The 16,312-nt window shown below is 48.4% G+C and overlaps 1 protein-coding gene across 1 annotated transcript; it reads right to left on the reverse strand.

Moving 5' to 3' along the window:
- Positions 1-236: 236 nt before the first annotated feature.
- DNAJB13 (DnaJ heat shock protein family (Hsp40) member B13) lies at positions 237-14,996 on the reverse strand. Its single transcript, XM_053304373.1, has 8 exons — positions 14,789-14,996; positions 12,024-12,127; positions 11,165-11,326; positions 8,678-8,835; positions 7,343-7,456; positions 5,083-5,196; positions 1,670-1,746; positions 237-449 (listed from the first exon to the last, which is right to left on the reverse strand). The coding sequence occupies exons 1-8, from the start codon at positions 14,854-14,856 to the stop codon at positions 296-298; spliced, it is 951 nt and encodes a 316-aa protein (XP_053160348.1). The 5' UTR covers positions 14,857-14,996; the 3' UTR covers positions 237-295.
- Positions 14,997-16,312: the final 1,316 nt, after the last annotated feature.

A 16,312-nucleotide genomic window follows, 5' to 3' on the forward strand; every position in this document is an offset into this window, starting at 1 on the left:
CCCCTATTCAGGGCTGCCAGCTGTGGTGCTGGACTGCATTCAAAGTGTCCTCAGTACTACCCTCTTAAGACTCTCTCAGGCTAGGGCCTCTAGATGTTGTTGGGCTACAGCTCCCATCATCTAGCTTCTTTCTCGTCCAAGCGGAGAACCACTACCTCAATAGCTATTCTAAAGCGTTATGCCCTCACCTGTTCTCCTGCGATCAGTGGCATAGAGAAACGAAACGACTCGGAATCTACACAAGATAGGCACTTATTTTTTTCCAAAGGGAAGACAGAAGCAAAGACAGGACCTCTCATGTCAACAGCGCCTCCCTCAGGAGCTCCTTCTTGGCAGGGGTTAGTCTTTTGGGAAAGTGGATGTCGAAATGCATGATGAGGTCCCCTTTGTGGGTGGGGTCCTTGGAGAGAGGCATCCCTTCCCCGGGCACCACTTTGACGTACTTGGGGCTGTAAAGACAAGACAAAGCCACCTGGCTTATTCGTTAGGAGGGGTAGGGTGGAAATAGAACCAAAGCCACCCTCGCTGGGAGGGGGAAAGAAATCCCAGAGAGCCTGCTGGCTCTGAGCAATGGAAACCGAGATGCCTGGAGATGGGGTTGGGGGGGGAAGAGGAGGGCAAGTGTGCTTCTAGAGTCAGCAGACTCTTCCCTGCCACCCTCGCAACTGGGATATAGGTTACATGACCCCTTCCACAGTTCAGCTGCTAGCCTTCACACCTGTGGAAGCAAACAGTTAGGAACACAGGAAGCTGCCATATACTGAGTCAGACCGTTGGTCTATCTAGCTCAGTATTGTCTTCACAGACCGGCAGCAGCTTCTCCAGGGTTGCAGGCAGGAATCTCTCTCAGCCCTATCTTGGAGATGCTGCCAGGGAGGGGGCTTGGAACAAGTTCTTGGGGTCAAACTACACTCTACAGTAAGCACATACTTAAGGCTAAGCTGCCTTCATACAGCGGCAGTCCAGTGTTGTAGCAAGGGGGAGGGTCCCAGTCTGGATCAAGCTCCCTGTGGCTGCTATTTATGTCACGGGGTGGGGGCAAGCCTCCAGTGGTGAGAAAGAGAGTTCTTCTTTCCCCAAGGTAGACAGCAGCGGAGGAAATCCAGAGAGCTAAAATGCTCCTCCCCCATAGTACCAATCCAGGTGTTACTCAGTTTAAAAAGAGGGGGGGGGAAGCAAGGGTGGAGCGCATGCTTAACGTAACTTGTGTTTTGACCTTTACGTTGGTCTCTAACTCTGCAGGCAGGGGAGAACCTGAAGCGGCAACATCTCCCCTGTGGTCCTCTGGGCAGCCCCAAGCTTTGCAGCTCTTCAGGCAAAGAGCCAATTCGCTGCCTTGCTCGATGCCTGCGGCTTCCTCTCCTCTCCTCTCCTCTCCTCATGCTTTCCCCAAGCTTTGCAAGGAGAGGGGTTCCTGGCAAAGCTTGCGAGGATCAGCTGGATGGCGATGGGCATCTTGCTGTCCAGCCGGCTTCCCAACAATCCACCCGAGGCAGCTGCCTGGCTGCCCCTCATGGAAGGGGTGCTCCTGCAGCCTGATGCATACAAATGGGGCCGCGATGGAAAGAGTGGTACGGTGGGTGGGGCTGAGTCTTCTAGAGCTGTCAGTGGAAATGGCTCCCCCGCTCCACAGGAGCAAAGCACGCCATCCTGTTGCTGTAACACTTACTGGACAATGTCATTGATGGGGATGTTCAGCAGCCTTTCGTCCAGCGTCCTCACATCCACGGTGCACCCAATCAGCGCCTGTGGGAACAGAGCGTCGGATGCTGAGGCTAGGCCACCATTCCCCAACCTCCTGGGAGCGGAGGCTTGCTTACGTTCGGCATTTAAACGTGGGAGCGCGCTAGACTTACACTCTCTGAGAGTAAGAATGATCCGAGAGTAAGAATGATCCGAGAAGCCTCTGCTCATGTCTGCCTCTTGGCAGGAAGGAAGCAAGACCAAAACACTGATTCATGCAGAAATGCAACAGTTGGCCTACTCTGAGATAGAGGCGGGTTTCTGCAGCTAAAAGGACCAGTTTAATGACTCTTGCTATCGAGAGGTGATGGAGCAATCTGCTCCCAGCAGAGGCTGATCGGAAGGAGGCTGGGTGGTCTAGCAATGACTCATGTAGCGGATTCAGCAGGCAGCCGCTTCTGTGGGTGGATGCCTTAGGCTTACAGGAACCTGTTATAGCCCACACAATGGGAATTACTGGGCTAGTTCCTTATGGGTGATGGGGCACTGTAGTCCCCGCTGTAAAAGCCAAGAGCAGCAGTGAAATGCCAACAGCCTAGCTGTGTTCAGTCTGTAGAAACACAGCAGGAAAAAGGGCTCGCGGTGGCTTCGGATGTTAATTACATCATTTATGCACCTTTATTTATCCTGGCTGACATGAGGGAAAATAGCATCCTGATTTCAATGGGACTACTTTGAGTAGTTTTCCTCATGTAGGCCTCTGGCGTGCAACTTTAAAAGTCCTCAGCGTGGCTTACAAACCAGCATCTCTGGGCTGTGCCTGTTGCTCTCCGGCCCGTCCTGTTCCCAACGGACATTTTAGTTGCTTTATTGTTTGGATTTCTGTGATCTGTTTATCTCAAGATGGCTTCAAATCCATGACCATTGCGGGAGACAGTTAGGAGAGGAAATGAAATAAATGGTATTTAACCCAGGTCTGGCTGGCAGTTCCCTCCCTCCGCGGCAACCAGGTAGGCTGGCAACGGGGCATTGCACACCACTTGATGTGCATCTTCTGAACTGATGGGTACCTCTTGCCCACCTCTTGATGGGTACCTCTCCTCCTCTGAGAAGCATGTGCTGAATCCATGCAGGGCCAAAGGGCCATAGCTCAGCTGCAGAGCACTTGCTTTGGGTGCACAAGGTCCCAGGTTCAGTCCTTGGAATCTCCATGTCAGGCTGGGGAAAGCACTCTCCTGGCTTGAAGCCTCCAAATTTGGAGTAGTATGAACAGGTCTGGTCATCCTATCTTAAGGAGGACATTGTAGAACTGGGAAAGGTGCAGAAGAGGGCAGCCAAGGTGATCAGGGGCCTGGAGCACCTTCCTTATGAGGCTAGGCTACAGCATCTGAGGCTCTTAACCTTGGAATAAAGGCGACTAAGGGGAGACACGATCGAAGTGTATAAAACTATGAATGGAGTAGAGAGAGTAGAATTTTTCTCCCTCTCACAACACTAGAACCAGGAGTCATTCCATGAAATTGAAGGCCAGGAAATTTAGGACCAACAAAAGGAAGTACTTTTTCACACAGTGCATAATTAATCTATGGCATTCTCTGCCATGGGATGTGGTGATGGCCACCAGCTTGGGTGGCTTTAAAAGGGGCTTAGACAAATTAATGGAGGACAGATCTATCAATGGCTACTAGTCAAAGGGCTATAGCCACCTCCAGCCTTCGAGGCAGGATGCCTCTCAACACCAGTTGCAGGGGAGCAGCAGCAGCAGCAGCAGCAGGAGGGGGATAGGGCATGCCCTCTCCTCTTGCCTTCTCAGAGGCATCTGGTGGGCCACTGTGTGAAACAGGGTGTTTTACTGGATGGGCCTCCTTGGGCCTGATCCAGCACGGCTGTTCTTATGCCTGCTTTTAACAACCAGCTTTCGCACTGAGAGCCACCCAGATCCTTAGCTCAAGCCTTGAGGCACACAGTGAAGTTCGTGACAGAGTCCCAATATGTCCATGTTTTCTTTCCATTCTGCTTTAAGTGGCTATAATTGGGCAGCAACATTTAAGAGGGCAGACAGGGAAGCTTAATGTTGATCAGGAAATCACAACTTTGGACTTCCTGTGCTGTTTGAATCCAACTCCCATCATCCCTGATCACTGGGCACTGTGGCTGGGGATGATAGGAGTTGTAGTCCAACAACCGAGAGGAGAGCTGGTCTTGTGGTAGCAAGCATGACTTGTCTCCTTAGCTAAGCAGGGTCTGCCCTGGTTGCATTTGAATGGGAGACTTGATTATGAACACTGTAAGATATTCCCCTCAGGGGATGAAGCTGCTCTGGGAAGAGCATCTAGGTCCCAAGATCCCTCCCTGGCGGCGTCTCCAAGATAAGGCCAAGAGAGATTCCTGCCTGCAGCCTTGGAGAAGCCGCTGCCAGTCTGGGTAGACAATACGGAGCTAGATGGACCCATGGTCCATCTATGCCATATACTGCCACACAGTATAGGGCAGCTTGCTCTGTTCCTAACAGCGGGAGGGCTGCAGCTGTGCATCCCAGGTGTAGGGGATATGCCTCTCTACCCAATCCCACCCTCTGGGTCTCTGTGTGTGCTGGTTTTTCCAGGGCCCATTTGTCTCTAGTCTCTCCCCCCAGTAGGGCCTATCCTGTTGACTGAGTGGGACTGCAGAGTTGGGCTGCTCAAACCATTTGCTGGGCTCTGCATACTGATGTCTCCTCCTCCCTTCAGCTCAGCCTACTTAATCTGTACAAGACCTGACTGGGTAAGGAGTGAATCCAAGGCACAATCGTGTTGCTGTGTCTTCTCCTTATCTGATTCTTGCAGCTGCCTGCACAGGGGAGGAAAGCTGAGTTGTGTTGATCCTGCAGGGGGTGGAGGCCACAGTTCAGTTGTGGAGACCTGCTTTATATGCAGAAGGTCCCAGGTTCACTCTTTGGCGTCTGCAGGCAGGCGTAGGAAAGTCCTGTACCTGAAACCTTGGAGAGCTGCTGCCAGTCAGTGTTGACAATACTGACCTTGATCGACCGGTGGTCTGACTTCGAATAAGGCAGCTTCATATGATGGCTCCATCTCAGGGATGGGACACCTGCTCAGGGGTAGAGCACCTGCTTTGCCTGCAGAAGGTCCCAGGTTCAATCCCTGGCAGCTCAGGAAGCAAGGCTGAGGAAGACCAGCCTCTGTCTAAGAGCTGCTGCCTGTCAGGGAAGGCGCTCCATGTCAATGTGGACCAACTGTCCACACTGGCTACAGGGACCAACTGCCTGACCCACCGTAAGGCAGTTTCATATGTTCGTGGGGCTGTCAGTCAGTGTAGCATGTCCCAAACACAGTAAATATGGGAGGGCAGGCTGGGAGACTCCCGGGGTCATGACTCCGCTAATCGGAAATGCCTCGTTACCTTTCCAAGAGGGATGCTGGCCACGTAGATCAGGTTGTCATCCTCTCGTTTGAACCTGGGGTGGAGCTTCTCCTTTACAATGAAGATGATGTCAGCTGGAATAATGTTTGGGCCCTAAAATAATGAAGTACATTCATAGACTTCAGGGTGTGGTTCAGGAATGGGCTCAGGATAGGAAGGAGACTGTATTCTCTAGACCCCCTTCAGCCACTAAATGAGGTACTTATTTACCTGAATCCAAGGCCAGGTTTTTGCCAAGTTCTATTATGTTAGCAATCGGGAGTCAGAGTCCTCTGCCTTTTCAGTGAATACAGGTATGACCTGTTATTTCTGTATTTTTTAAGGGTGTCGTCTTAAATTCAGAGTTGTCTTCTATTCAGATAAATACAATGTTTATTTATTTAAAGCAGGGGCTCCCAAATCGGAGTCACCAGATGTTGTAGGACTATAGCCAAAGGCCATTGCACCATTTTACCACCTTGTGATAATTTTGTGAAAGGCAGTATATAAATCTAAGCCACTTAATGGCGCAGCAGGGAAATTACTTGACTAGCAAGCCAGAGGTTGCTGGTTCGAATCTCCACTGGTATGTTTCCCAGACTATGGGACACACCTATATAGGGGAACAGCAGCGATATAGGAAGATGCTGAAAAAGGCGTCATCTCAGACTGCGCGGGAGGAGGCCATGGTCAACCCCTCCTGTATTCTACCAAAGAAAAACCACAGGGCTCTGTGGGTGCCAGGAGTTGACACCAACTCGACAACACACTTTTATATAAATCTAACAATAAACAAATAAAATTAAATTAAATTAAACTACAGGTGAAACTTGGAAAATTAGAATATCGTGCAAAAGTCCATTAATTTCAGTAATGCAAATTAAAAGGTGAAACTGATATATGAGACAGACGCATTACATGCAAAGCGAGATAAGTCAAGCCTTAATTTGTTATAATTGTGATGATCATGGCGTACAGCTCATGAAAACCCCAAATCCACAATCCCAGAAAATTAGAATATTACATGGAACTAAGAAGACAAGGATTGTAAAATAGAACAATATCGGACCTCTGAAAAGTATACAGTGTACTGTGCTTGATTGGCCAGCAAACTTGCCTGACCTGACCCCATAGAGAATCTATGGGGCATTGCCAAGAGAAGGATGAGAGACATGAGACCAAACAATGCAGAAGAGCTGAAGGCCGCTAATGAAGCATCCTGGTCTTCCATAATAGCTCATCAGTGCCACAGGCTGATAGCATCCATGCCACGCCGCATTGAGGCAGTAATTGCTGCAAAAGGGGCCCAAACCAAGTACTGAATACATATGCATGCTTATACTTTTCAGAGGTCCGATATTGTTCTATTCTTCAATCCTTGACTTCTTGGTTCCATGTAATATTCTAATTTTCTGGGATTGTGGATTTGGGGTTTTCATGAGCTGTACGCCATGATCATCACAATGATAACAAATTAAGGCTTGACTTATCTCGCTTTGCATGTAATGCGTCTGTCTCATATATCAGTTTCACCTTTTAATTTGCATTACTGAAATTAATGGACTTTTGCACGATATTCTAATTTTCCGAGTTTCATCTGTAGCTGCCCTGGCACACGGCATCTGCACCGCTAGTTCTCCCTGCCCCCCTCTCCCCCCCGCGCCCGCCCGTCAGCCACATTTTGTTCTCCCCTGCACCAACTCGTTTTCCCTCCACAGCTGGCCGGGCCGCCGCTGCCCCTCTGCGGCTGGCCTGACCGCTGCCTTCCCTCCATGGCCGGCCAGCCACAGCTGCTTTTCCTCCATGGCCCGCTGGCCAAGGTGCCGCCATTTTTCTGCCGGCTGGCCTCCACTACTGTTTTTTCCCCCAGCTGGCGCTGCCATTTTCTTCCCTCCCACCCGTGGCTATCCGGCAGCTCTCCAAACTCTCGTGAGAGCTGCCACGCATGGGATTAGCCACAGGTATGTCTTATAGAATTAAACATGTAGATAGATTGTAAGCAGGCTTCCAGTAGTTCCAGGGCTACTGGTGGGAGCCCTCAACTCTCCACTTCTAATTTTTGTGCCACAAAGAAAACTCTACAGCACTGCCCTGGAGGAGAACCTGTGCGGGAAAGAAGAAACTCCCTGTAAGGTTTTTCTGGAAGGTAACAGCTTGTGTTAGCTCCAAGGTAGGAAGCAATTCTGCTGCAAAAGCGGATGTTGAGAGTTAGCCATGAGCAGGGATAACAGAACACCTTGAATGCCCGAGGATGCCTTACCTGGTCTCCTTCCTTCTGAAAGGTGATCTTGGTCCCTTGTTTCCATCCTGGCTGCACATCGATGGTAAGAATCTTATCTTTAATAGTGGAGGCATGACCATCATCATTCATCACCTGGGGAGTTTAGAAAGCAAGCATGCAAATACCCAGGGGCCTAGCTAAGCCAGCTTGCCAAGATGCCGAATGAAACGGTGCACCTCAGGGTCACTCTTTGTAACCCAGAAAGAAAACTAAGGGGGAAAGAAATCCCAGTCTTATCTACCAGCTAAAGACAGGCCCTTGGCTTGGCTGCAAGCACCATGCCTCTGCATGCATTGTTAGGATTCAGACAGCACCATGAATGTGCATGGTGCTTGGCAGAGGAACAACAACAGAGAAACAGGTCCCTGACCTGAGGGGCTTCCAGCTGAGAAAACAGACACAAGGGAGCCAGCAGGAGGAGAAGGTGGGTTTATTTCAGTCAGATGGATTCAGGCTGGATAACAGCAGGGGATGGAGACTAAAAGTGGGTTTTGAGGAAGTCAGAAAGGTGGCATTGTGGAGGGGCAACTTCTGGGAGGTATAAGGAGCAGCCAGGGAGAACTGGGGGAGCCATTTGAAGGAGCAAGAGACCTTCAGAGGGATGTGGTTTGGCTGAAGGCGCAAAGGTAAGGATATATCGGGATGTGAGGATGAACAGATAAGGAGCAGAGGGACAAAGTCATGGAGGGGGCGGCAAGGAGCTTGTGATGGATCTGGAAGCAGACAAGAGGCTAGTGAGGAAATTCAAGGTGTGTCTATCTCACAGGCACACCCTCCCCATTCAAAGGGTCCTAAAACTGGACACACTCACACACCCCTTTTGTTATCTGGAGTATTTTTGTGCCAAATCTCTGCCCTACGTAGGTGACACAGGAAGTTGCCTTATCATGAGTCAGCTCATTGGACTGGCTAGCTCAGGACTGCCTACTCTGGCTGGCAGCGGCTCTCTGAGGTTTCAGACTGTGATCTTCCTCAGCCCTACCTGGAGATGCTGCCAGGGACTGAAGCCGGGACCTTCTGCATGCCAAGCAGGGGCTCGATCACTAAGCAATGCTCCCTCCTGCATTTTATATCTCACCCTTCAACCTTAGGAAGCTGCTTTCCACTAAGTCAGCTAAGTCAGGTCCATTTCGCTCCGGACTGTCTGCACGGACTGGCAGTGGCTCTCCAGAGTTTCAGGCAGGAGCCTGGCCCAGATTAAACCTGGCACTTTCTGCATGCAAATAAAAGCAGAGTGTCTTCCACGGTGCTACGGGCCTTCCCCTTAATGTGGCTGTGTGAGGCCTCTCTCATTCCACAAGCGTCTTTCCTTACCCTGCGTGAAATCTTGATTTTTTTGGTGCATCCATAGAACAAGTCTTCTAGTGAAAGGTAGAGATCTCGCTCAATCGGAGGGTCCTGCTTCTTCACTCCTCTTCCTCGCAGCCCCCCAAATGCCATGTTCACGTCAGCCCCTTCTCCGGTGTAGAACTCTAAGCAGGAAAAAGGCAACGTTGGAAAAGGGGGTAGATTTAAAACAAAACAAAACATCACTCTTCATTCAAAACAATGTCTTACTACAAAATATCAAAGATTGGAAGATTAAATACTGAACTATCTTGACCAAAACAAACACCAAAGGGAATTGAAACAAGCTGTTCTAGTAAGAACTAATCTGCCTACTTTCCTTTCACTCTCTCTACGACTGGACTAAATTTGGTTCAAATCGAGGTCCACAAGTTAGATCTCTTGCTAACTCAAATGTTCATGCATCCGCCGTCTTGGACTGGGGTAGATGACATCATTGCAAACAACGCCATTGAGGTGTCCCTGTGTGTCACTCACTACAACTGTACCTAATTTGGTCCAAATTGGTTAGATAGTCCTCAAGTTAGTGCACTTGCACCTCAATCAAACATTCATGTGACCGCCATCTTGGATTGGGATAGATGACATCATCACAAACTACGCCACTGAGGTGTCCCTGTGTGTCCCTACAGCTGTAGCAAATTTGGTTCAAATCGGTTGAGCAGTTCACAAGTTAGCCCACTTGCGCCTCAAAGTTTGCATGCCCGCCATCTTGAACTGGGGTGGATGACATCATCACAAACTATGCCATTGAGGTGCCCCTTTGTGTTCCTTGCCACTGTACCTGATTTGGTTCATATTGGTCCAAGTGTTGCGAAGTTGATAGGGGTGGGGGGGACACATGGACACACGGAATGTTGGGTGATCTCTCATAAGCCGACTGGAAAGTAGTCTAAAAATGTTTCTGCTCAGTGTAAGAAAGAACAAAGCCTCTTGCCACGTGCCTTCCCTGGTGTTCAGGCTTCTGCCTGAAATTTTGGAGAGTCACTGCTACCATTGCTACCCAGTGCTGGGCTAGGGGGCCCAGTGGTCAGACTCAGTAGAAGACAGATTGGTGCATTCACGTGTGGGAAACTTGACCACAGAGGGGTTTCAAGCAGCAGCTGCTTGACCTATCAGGATGGAGAGGAAATCTGCAGGCTGCCCACCTAACCTTCGCTGCATCTCCTGCCCTTCATATCATAGGAAAGGCTCTTGAGTGGGAACTACTCTCATTAGGAACTATCTAGACCAGTGTTTCTCAACATTTTTGGAGTCATGGACCGGTACATTCTTTGTACAAAGTTTCCCAGACAAGCAGTTACAGGTGAAACTTGGAAAATTAGAATATCGTACAAAAGTCCATTAATTTCAGTAATGCAAATCAAAAGGTGAAACTGATATATGAGACAGACGCATTACATGCAAAGCGAGATAAGTCAAGCCTTAATTTGTTATAATTGTGATGATCATGGCGTACAGCTCATGAAAACCCCAAATCCACAATCCCAGAAAATTAGAATATTACATGGAACCAAGAAGACAAGGATTGTAGAATAGAACAATATCGGACCTCTGAAAAGTATAAGCATGCATATGTATTCAGTACTTGGTTTGGGCCCCTTTTGCAGCAATTACTGCCTCAATGCGGTGTGGCATGGATGCTATCAGCCTGTGGCACTGATGAGGTGTTATGGAAGACCAGGATGCTTCATTAGCGGCCTTCAGCAATTCTGCATTGTTTGGTCTCATGTCTCTCATCCTTCTCTTGGCAATGCCCCATAGATTCTCTATGGGGTCAGGTCAGGCGAGTTTGCTGGCCAATCAAGCACAGTACACTGTATACTTTTCAGAGGTCCGATATTGTTCTATTCTTCAATCCTTGTCTTCTTGGTTCCATGTAATATTCTAATTTTCTGGGATTGTGGATTTGGGGTTTTCATGAGCTGTACGCCATGATCATCACAATGATAACAAATTAAGGCTTGACTTATCTCGCTTTGCATGTAATGCGTCTGTCTCATATATCAGTTTCACCTTTTGATTTGCATTACTGAAATTAATGGACTTTTGCACGATATTCTAATTTTCTGAGTTTCACCTGTAGTAAAGGGGTCACCCCCTCTTGCCCCCACCCCCAGGCACTCCACCCCAACAATTTCAAGCCAGTGGGGGCCTCCCCACTGGGAGCTCTCTGGAGCTCATTTCTAGGCAGGCAGCCTAGCTGCTGGGATAACGTTCATTTCGCTTCATTGAAATAAACATTATCCCAGCAGGAGGGCTGCCTGCCTAGAAATGAGCTCTGGAGAGCTCCCGGCGGCAGTGGTGGTGGCCCCCACCGGCTCGAAATTGGGTTTTTTTGGGGGTGGTGGGGTGGTAATTCCTCATGGACCAGCACTGGTCCATGGATCAGCAGTTGAGAAATACTGATCTAGACAAAGGGGTATCCTGATAAAATGGGGGACTTAGGCCTACCAGCAAAGGGGTTGTCCCCTCCAAAGAAGTCCCGGAAGACTTTTTCAGGATTCCCGTGGAACACATAGCCTTCTGTCCAGGGGGTGTCAGCTCCAAATTCCAAGGGGATCCCTCCTTTGAGGCCTTCCTCTGCAAATTTGTCATAAACACCCTTCTTCACAGCTAAGGAACAAGGAGATAACAGATATTTTGGTCAAAGGTAGATTTTTGTTTTGGCACAAAAATGTATTGCATAAGGGCGAGAGGGGTTTCCCCAGCCCCCGCCCTCATTTTGGCCTTCCTCTGTGTCCTCTTCCTCTTAACCTGCCCACCCCCCACCCCCAACTCTCTCTCTGTCCACCTCCTCCTCTCTGGCACATCCAGGGTCAAACTAGATGTACTGTATTCCAATTCAGCAGGTTTGTGTGGTAGGTTTGAAGACACATGATAAAGCCTTGTTGCTTAAGTTAAGCAGGTCTAAGCCAGGTCAGTGTCTGGATGGAAAACCACTGGGGAACCTTGCCTTGTGTGCTGCCTTGAATTCCATGATGGAAGTGAAGTGGGGAATAAATACACACTTGCCAGCTGAGAACAATACTTCAAGCATATGATGAAAGGGACCGTCATCGATAAAAGCTTTTGCTACATTCTTTAGTTTTTTAAGGTACAACAAAAATCTTTGCTGTTCCTGTCTAAGTGTGGTCACTCTATGGTGAGTTTTTTCCCATTAACCTTTTGGAAAAGCAACTAATTTCCCCCCACTTTAGTGAGATACGTTTTCACCAGAACAGCTGTGTGAGGTTAAGTGCTCTTAAGTGCACACAGAAACAGGACTTCTTCTCAGATGGCAAAAGAACAGACAAAAGTGTATTCTACTTACGATCACTCAAGACATCATAGGCTTCTGCGAGCTGCTTGAACTTCTCTCGTGCCCACAGCTCCTTGTTTTTATAAGGGTGGAACTTCAAAGCAAGCTTGCGATAGCTGCAAAGCAGAATGCAGGACAGCAGCCTTTATCTCTCTCCTTATCCCTCTCCATCATGTTTCTTCCCACCCTGCCACCCCCGCAGTATCTCCCACAATACTGTTCACAATGTCAATTCATTAAATCTCCAGGCCTGCTCAGTAGCCACCTGGAGACTGATGCTAGACTCCAGGCTAATCCTGGGGGCACTGGAAATTCACATCACATGTAGAGCTGTGAGAACTCCCCATATTACGAGAGTGGCCAATGCCAGTTCTCTCATAATGGAGACACACATATACATACATAACACCTAGTTATGTGTGAATGCACCACAACATGCAGGCATGTATGCACACACGAGAACATAAGAACAGCCCTGCTGGATCAGGCCCAAGGCCTATCTAGTCCAGCATCCTGCTTCCCAGTTCAGTTTATTGCAATCATTGATCAAATATATTATTATTATTATTATTATTATTATTATTATTATTATTATATTTATTTACACAGCCAGACAGGTGTTATTGACTGGTTTGTTTTATCCAGACATCGAGTCCTTCCCAAGGACCTGGGATGCCAGAATTTTATTGTCAATGTTGTTGCTGTTATAGATATCGTCGCAGAATATAGGCTGTTCCCATTAAAGCTGCTTTTTGTAATTGGCTGATGATGATTTCTGTGGCCCCTATAGTGTTGAGGTGCTCTTCAAGGTCTTTTGGACTACTTTCTTTTTTTACAGGTCCATTGATCTTATATCCGAGCTCTTGTGTTGTTATTGTTGCTGCACTGTACATTAGTTGGTTTGTTTCTTGCAAATTCTTGGTTGTTATTTCTGCAAGTGCAGCACTGACATCTTTTAATACCTGAGCAAGTTGTTTTTTGGCAACTGTTTTTAGAGCTGGAAGTCGAACCCTGGTGGTTGTTTGGTTCATGTGCTCAGTTATTTTTTGCTTTAGTTCTTGTTGCTTTTCTGTTAAACGGCATTTGGGTTTTTGAGGTGAAGGCAAAGGGGAGGTTGCCTGGTTTTGATTTTGAAACAGTTCAGCAACGGTGGTATCCTCTATTTCCAACACCTCCTCCATCTGCACCTGAGAAACTGCTTCAGTTGGTGGTAATTCTTCTTCCATATCTTGAGCCTGTGTAGCTCTTTGCAGTTCTTCCAGCTCAACTCCTGTAAATACTTTATTTCTTATTATGCATCTTCTCTGGTCTGCTAGCCTTTGTTCTGTTATTTCTGTATCTGGATGCTTCTCTTTCCAAATCTGGTACATTCTTTTTAAATAACCTCTTCTAGTCGGACTAGACTTGTAATAGCAGATCATTATTTCCTTGTTGGCATTTTTCGTATATTTTTTGACGTTTCTTCCAGTAACCTTGCAGTCTCCAGCCCTGGTTGCTCAACTGAAGATCCTGAGTCCTGTTGCCCACTTGCCACCAGATGTCCAGGGACTCCAGCACCTGAAGCGGTCCTTGTTGACCCGGGCGACGACCGATCCGGTATAGATTTATTAAAGTTAGGTCTCACCATATTGTTGATGGGAGAGGCACTCTTTGTCTGGCTCCTCTGGTGAGACCTGTCCAGTATGGTTGGACCTCTGGTAGCTCTCACCTTCCTCAGAGCACATAAGCCCCACAACCACGCCAAGGTAGTGCCTCACTGGGGGGTATATTATTATTATTATTATTATTATTATTATTATTATTATTATTAATTCGCTTTCAATACCGCCCTTCCAAAAATGGCTCAGGGCAGTTTACACAGAGAACTAACAAATAAATAAGATGGATCCCTGTCCCCAAAGGGCTCACAATCTAAAACACACATATACACATTTCAATCAAACCCAGATAAAAAAGAACCTAATGGGCAGTGGTCCCTTTCACATTTTTCATCTCTGTGCAGAGTGTGTTTTGTTCTGGGCAGCAGTATCAAGGCACTGTGTGCGCACCATGTGCATTCAGAGTGGGGCTTTCCTGATTCAACCTGAACAGGATCTAAATTGAACTGAGGAGACATCAAAAAACACGTGAGCGCAGGCACACAAGCACACCTTAGAGGGAAAGTACTTATGGGTAAATATTGGTAAATGTGTGCGTTTTTAAAAAACGATTACATAAAAATAATACAAATAAAATAAAGTAGAACAAAATGAGGAATAAAAAACCACCCCGAAATTAACCATTTCTAGCACACCCTGTACGGATCTTAATCGCAGCCTGTTCCACGCCAGAATGGCCCACCAGAAGCCTCTGGGAAGCCCACAGACTTCATAAGACATGTGTGTGCACACAGGTGTGTACATAGCCAGTCGTCCCTCTAATTCCTCTCATCTGTGTGTAGAATTAGTTTTGTTCTGGGCGGCAGAATCATGCACCTGCATTCAGAATGGGGCCTGCCTGGTTCAACCTGAGCAGGATCTACAATGAACTGAGCGGACATCCAAGCACTTGTGAGTGTGCGGCATGCACACGCCTTAGAGAGAACAGTGTACATAACACATATGCATGCATGCACGCCAGACACGATAGTGCACATGCATGTGCGCACGCACACCCCACTCAGGCAGTACACCTGGGCATTCGTGCCAACGTGCATGCATGCATGTGTCCACCATGCCTGCTGCACACAGACCCAGACCCGCAGCCGCAGCCGCAGCCTCCCTCCCTCCCGGGCTCACGCCTTCTTGATGTCGGCATCCTTGGCACTGCGGGTGAGCTCCAGCACCGCGTAGTAATCCTGCCCCATGATCGCGGCGGCTTCTCCTGCTGCCGCTTGTGCCCGCGCCCGGCCGGCCTCCTCCGGTCCCGGCTCTGCCTTCCAGGCCTGCCGTTGCTAGGGACGCCACCTGAGCCCGCAGAGGTGCATTGTGGGGCTGGGAGTCCTTCCCCCGCGACGGCGGCGGCGGCGGCGGCTCGGTCTCCAAGGTGCCGCGGGAGGACGCGCGCCTTTCTCCGCAAGCTTTCCCCTTGAGAGGGATTCTTCCTCACCCGCCACCCCTCAGTATTGGTTTTCCTCTCTTCTTCTTCTTCCTCAAAGTAGCACAAAACCCTTGTTTATTTCAATACCCCCGGCGTGGGGAAGGATTACTTTGGAAGCTGCTCGGGGCAGAGATCCGTTGTTGTTGTGTTTTTGCTGCTAACTGGTATGTTGCCCTGGAGGGACACTGAGCAGCAGCAGCAGCACTAGATAATACTTTGGTATGCCCGCCCCCCTGTAATTTGCAAGCCCTAACCAACACAGCACACACCATTTGCAGGGCCTGGCTGGGCTCATCTGTCTTGCAAACGGAAACGGCGACACTTTGCTTCTCCCACTCAAGGGTCACGGAGTGAGCGACACTGCACACTGCTGGCGGCTGAGATCATTTTGGCTGCAGCAGCCCGGCCCACACAGACATTGTCATCCTAGAATGCAGCCGGGGTTCCCAACTTTGTGTCCACATATGCTATTACAGAGATGCTGGTGGGGATGATGGAAGTTGTAGTCCATGGGGCTACACAGCTATGGGCATAAGAAACATAAGAACAGCCCTGCTGGATCAGGCCCAAGAAGGCCCATCTAGTCCAGCATCCTGTTTCGCACAGTGGCCCACCAGATGCCGCTGGAAGCCACAGGCAGGAGTTGAGGGCGTGCCCTCTCACCTGCCATTACTCCACTGCAACTGGTACTCAGGCCCTCCAGCTGTTTTCAGACTACAACTCCCATAATCCCCAACGACAGCAGCCATAGACAGAGTATTTATTTATTTATTTATTTATTTATCAATCAATCATATTTCTATACCACCCAAAACACAAGTATCTGGGTGGTTTACAATAATACAATAAAAACAACAAATAAAAAGGTTAAAACATTACAACAATTTAAAATGTTAAAACTATTAAAAACCATCAAACTATTAAAACACTATCTAATTAAAAGCCTGGATGAACAAATGTGTCTTGACTGCCTTTTTTAAAGTTATGAGATGGGGAGGCTCTTATTTCAGAAACCAGGGAGGGAAATTGAAACCTTCTGCTCTTCCCAGAGCAGCTCCATCCCCTGAGGGGAAGATCTTCCAGTGCTCACACATCAAGTCTCCCTTTCATATGCAACCAGGGTGGACCCTGCTTAGCTAAGGGGACAAGTCATGCTTGCTACCACAAGACCAGCTCTCCTTCCTCGAGCCTCAAAGGCAGGATGCCTCTGAGTACCAGTTGCA

Source organism: Hemicordylus capensis, chromosome 3, assembly GCF_027244095.1.
Source record: "Hemicordylus capensis ecotype Gifberg chromosome 3, rHemCap1.1.pri, whole genome shotgun sequence".
Classification (NCBI taxonomy): Eukaryota; Metazoa; Chordata; class Lepidosauria; order Squamata; family Cordylidae; genus Hemicordylus; species Hemicordylus capensis.